The sequence below is a fragment of the Leptonychotes weddellii genome, chromosome 12, assembly GCF_054177405.1.
Source record: "Leptonychotes weddellii isolate Sample4059 chromosome 12, ASM5417740v2, whole genome shotgun sequence".
In the NCBI taxonomy this organism is placed as follows: Eukaryota; Metazoa; Chordata; class Mammalia; order Carnivora; family Phocidae; genus Leptonychotes; species Leptonychotes weddellii.
This window is the reverse complement of record NC_138380.1, coordinates 40,745,725-40,749,942: the sequence shown is the minus strand read 5'-3', so window position 1 is coordinate 40,749,942 and position 4,218 is coordinate 40,745,725. Positions and strand designations below refer to the sequence as shown.

Genomic DNA, 4,218 nt, shown 5'->3' with positions numbered 1-4,218 from the left:
AATACAAAACAAGTGCCGAAAAATTTTTCTTTACGATTGAAATAATTGTTCCAAAATCATGACACCGTCCACCCAAATATCATGTTGCCCCATCTGCAATACTTGAAGAGGAATAGTTACCAATTGAATGCATTTAGATTCATCCTTAATAAAAAGAAAATTGCATAGCTTTTTATATTGTTGCACATCCTCAAATGCATCTTCTAATATCAATGTCACCTTCGTGTTATTCTCAATATTTTCAATTTTCAATTTTCAGAGATACATAATAATATATAATTGCTAGTAATTATAAACACATCATTTTATTCATCTGATTTTAATAACATGCATTTTTTATAATTACTGTACAACTGAAATAGACATTGAGTTATGCTGTGTGCATGTCTTTATTCAACAGTATATTCTTAGACACCTTGTTCAAACAAATTTAATTCAAAGTGAATTTAAAAGAAAATAAAACAAGGGGAAAAAAAAATCCTTCCAGTAGAAACAGATTCACAGTGCTTTACAGACAAAAGGAAAGGAAAAGAAGTCCTTATACGAAAAGAGGTTTATTATTACATAGAAAATTCTCACAATAGTTGAAACACACTTCAGGAACTAGTAAACACCTCAGATAGAGTTGTGCCAGTTACTCAGCCCACAAGCATCTGCTTTGTCTTAATTAGACGGGGGAGGTGAATGACCACTGTTTATTTTCATTTTCCTCATTAATTATGAAAAACTGCATTTAATTCATCTTGCATGGTGAGAGATTGACTGCGCAGATGTAAGTCGTAAGGGAAGTGGCTGTCGGTGGGCAACCTGAACATGGCACCCTGCCCAAGGGGACCCCTGGGTGGCACTGCACAGTAATGCATGCCGTAATTGTAATTTTTGCCATAGTCCAAGGTTTCTTCTTGCTTCAGGGAAAATATCCCATTATAGTTAATTGGGGGAGGACTTAAGGGACCTTCAAACTGAGGGCTGGCACACTCAGGGGAAGTGCTTTCATAGAAGGATTCATACGCACTGCAATAATTGTAGGGTTTCATGGACTTGGAATTATCAAGAGTTCCATGCCCTGGGGGAGTGGTGAGCTCAGGGCTGTGGTAGGGCGGGTAGAAAGTAGAGTAGGGTGACCTTGTGTGGTGCGCAGCCTCCCCACCCTGACCCATCAGGAAACTCCTGGCATTGAGCTGCAAGCAGCCTGCCACCAAGTTTGTAGTTGGCTGGGAAAGACCTTTGCATAAGTTTTGGACGAACGTGAGCAGATCAGGTCTCTTGCCGATTCTCAGAATTTCAGAAAGTGCCCAGATGTAGTTTTTGGCCAGTCGTAAAGTTTCTATTTTGGACAGTTTTTGGGTTTTGGAATAGCAGGGGACCACTTTTCTTAAATTGTCCAGAGCGTCGTTGAGGCCGTGCATCCTGTTTCTCTCGCGTGCGTTAGCTTCCTGTCTCCTGAACTTGACCCTCTCCAGTCGGAGTTTGGTCGTCTTTTTTTTCCTAAGACCCCTCCTTCTGGGCAAGCCATTTTCATCTTCCTCCTCCCTGTCTTCCTCCTCTTCTTCCTTCTCGGTTTCTTCTCCTGGGGCCCTTTTGATGCTCTTTCCTCGAAGGACAATCTGTTTGGAAAAGCTTTCTGGTTTCTTAATTTGCTTCTGGTCCTCACATTCTCTAGAAAACTTTCTGCACATCTGGGATTCTGGCATTACAACAGACTCATCAAACGGTAGTGTTAACATGGTTCTCTAATCTTAAATTACCTGAAAAAATGCCAGCACAATATTTAAAGTGTTTTCATTTTTAAAGTTTATACACTTAAAACATATTTAATGACTTAATCATAAGAATACAAAAACATGTGAAAAAACCTGATTCTGGGACCAATTTTTTACATTAAATAGAATCTTTGAGTTTGTGCAGGCTAGTAATTATAAAAAAAAAAACATTGGCACATGCAATAGGATCGATTTATACAGGCAAATTATCAAAAGAAAATAAAACAAGAAGCATTTATTATAATGCTACCACCATTTCCACTTCCCTTTGATTTTAAACTGGTTTTAATGCACAAAAAGGACTGTGGAATTCAAGCAAATGCAAAACATGATATAGCAATGCAGAATTTCATTAATTCCAATTCCCCTGAGTACCAAATGAGAAGAGACACCAGTTTTTAAAATAAAAAAAGTGTTATCTCTCCATTAACTGACAAATTTGTGAGGTGTTTTGTTTTGTTTTGTTTTAGAAAAAGAAATAAGCCTTAACTTTATCTGCTGTATTATGTAACTGCAAATTTAGATAAGTGGCTGTTGACATTTAGAAATTTAAAGAAAAGATAAATCAGAGCCAATTTTTTAAACTGATTTCTTTCTGATCAGTGAAGAAATACATAAAAGAGCACTATTTTCCCAGCCTTCGCAAAAAAGGGGAGGGGGATTGGGCTAATTTGGAATAAACTCCATAAATAAATTAAAAAAAAATAAAAATCACTGGCATTTTTGTAATCAAAGAAAATGTTAAGACTGCTTTTACATTTACAATTTTTTCCAAATGTAATCGTCTGTTTGCTTCTGTTCAAATCATCCTGGACAAAAAACCACTCTCATAGTGTTTTTGTTCTATGAGCTACAGAAGTCTCCCTCTAGCTAATATCTGACAGGAACGGTCCAAGGATTCTGACTGCAATTGTGCACGTGTGTTCAGAATCCCGAATGAAAGGGGAAAATAATTTGTGTTTCAAATGCAATTTTGGCTTTCGTTTGGGGAAGCAGCAAGTATTTTCATCTAAAGTCTTCAAACAAATAGGCACGTTAAAACAGAGACTTTTCAATTTAACAATCTCCAGCCCCCTCAGCACACACACATACACATACACACACACACACAAACTCTTAGTAATGTCCACATACTTGCAGTGTTACATAATAGCAGTGAAAGTATGTGACAATTACATCATAAGAATGAAATATGATAAGAAGTTATAGATGGCAAAGAGCATATAAATACTATAAGACAGTGACACTGTATCTTTAAATACTTGCATGCAAAGCCAGCATCAATTGAAGTAGATCTTTATTTATATTACCTTAGGTTTTAATTTCATTCAATAATCAGTTTTCATTTTGTATCTTCCAAATCTTTTCAGGCTGAGTGTCGCATCGTCTCCTGGAGTCTCTAGATCTGTGTATATCTGCACTATCTCATTGATCTCTAAAAAGTGACATTGATGCCAACTGCCAGAGCTGGTACCCATGCCATCTGCTAGTGACGTCACAGGGCAGAGAGAACCATGTGATCCTCTCTCTTGGGACCTTCATTCTGCACTGATCATCTGGCATCCCTGTAAGTGGGTACCAGCATTCATGCATCAACACAGAAGGTTAGACTGATAGGGAAAAAATCTGCACCAGCATTTCACATACAGTAGGTGCGTTTCTCCTCGAGCTGCTTCGGCTTCACTGGCAGTCTGGAGAAAATAGCTGTGTTAGTGTTCAGTTTCGCCCTGCCAACGGTGCAACTATTAGGTAGTCGTTAATATTCCATTCATTTACAAGGTGGGCTTTTGTGTGAGCGAGAGATTTTTGTTGTTGTTGATGTTGACGTTTTGTAAAGATCACCATCCCTTTCCTGCACCTGGGTACCCGGGGAGAGAAAGCCATGAGGAGGAGCTGAAATCAGGAAAAGGGTCTTGAGATGCTTAAGCAAACTAAGATTTGTGTAAGTGAACAGGGATCAACAAAGGTCTCCTTATTTCCTTGTTTTGTTTCATGGCATGTAACTTATGGGTGTGTGTCTGTGTGTTCTCTTATTAACATGTACGACTTCTGTGCTTCTTAGGAATTTGGAATAAAAGAACAGTCTCTCCATCTGGGGTCTGAAAGACATCCTCAGACGTTCCCCTTTCTACACTTACTGGTACCTTTCAACAACTTTTCAGAGAGATTCTTTATCTATATCAAATGCAGAGACGTCTGCAAGTTCCCCGTGAAAGGTTTCAAACTGCATTCTTGTGTCCTCTACCAAAAGTCACAACTTCACTCTTGCATTGTCCCAATCTCTTTCCAGCATGAACTTGCTTGTTCTTTCCCATTTAGGTTCATAGGCAATAAACATAAAAAATAGCTCTTAGGTTTTTGTCTTGCTCTCCCTGGCATTCTGCTGAGTATTTTAATCGAAGATTAGCTTCTCTCTTTTCTGAAGCCCTCAGATTTTTTTTTCCCTTTCTCTTAA

General features: G+C 38.2%; 1 protein-coding gene across 2 annotated transcripts; it reads right to left on the bottom strand.

The window, feature by feature from the left end:
• Window positions 1-535: 535 nt before the first annotated feature.
• On the bottom strand, window positions 536-3,573 carry NEUROD6 (neuronal differentiation 6). Of its 2 annotated transcripts, none has more exons than XM_006742606.3 (2): window positions 3,074-3,573; window positions 536-1,607 (listed from the first exon to the last, which is right to left on the bottom strand). In XM_006742606.3, exons 1-2 carry the CDS (start codon window positions 3,089-3,091, stop codon window positions 714-716), a joined length of 912 nt encoding a protein of 303 aa, XP_006742669.1. In that variant the 5' UTR covers window positions 3,092-3,573; the 3' UTR covers window positions 536-713. The 2 variants fall into 2 exon arrangements, with proteins under 2 accessions (XP_006742669.1, XP_006742668.1); XM_006742605.3 differs by having other exon boundaries at window positions 536-1,748; window positions 3,074-3,565.
• Window positions 3,574-4,218: the final 645 nt, after the last annotated feature.

Bases quoted from the DNA above. Each gene is read 5' to 3' on its own strand.
- NEUROD6 (XM_006742605.3), bottom strand. From the start codon at position 1,727: ATGTTAACACTACCGTTTGATGAGTCTGTTGTAATGCCAGAATCCCAG.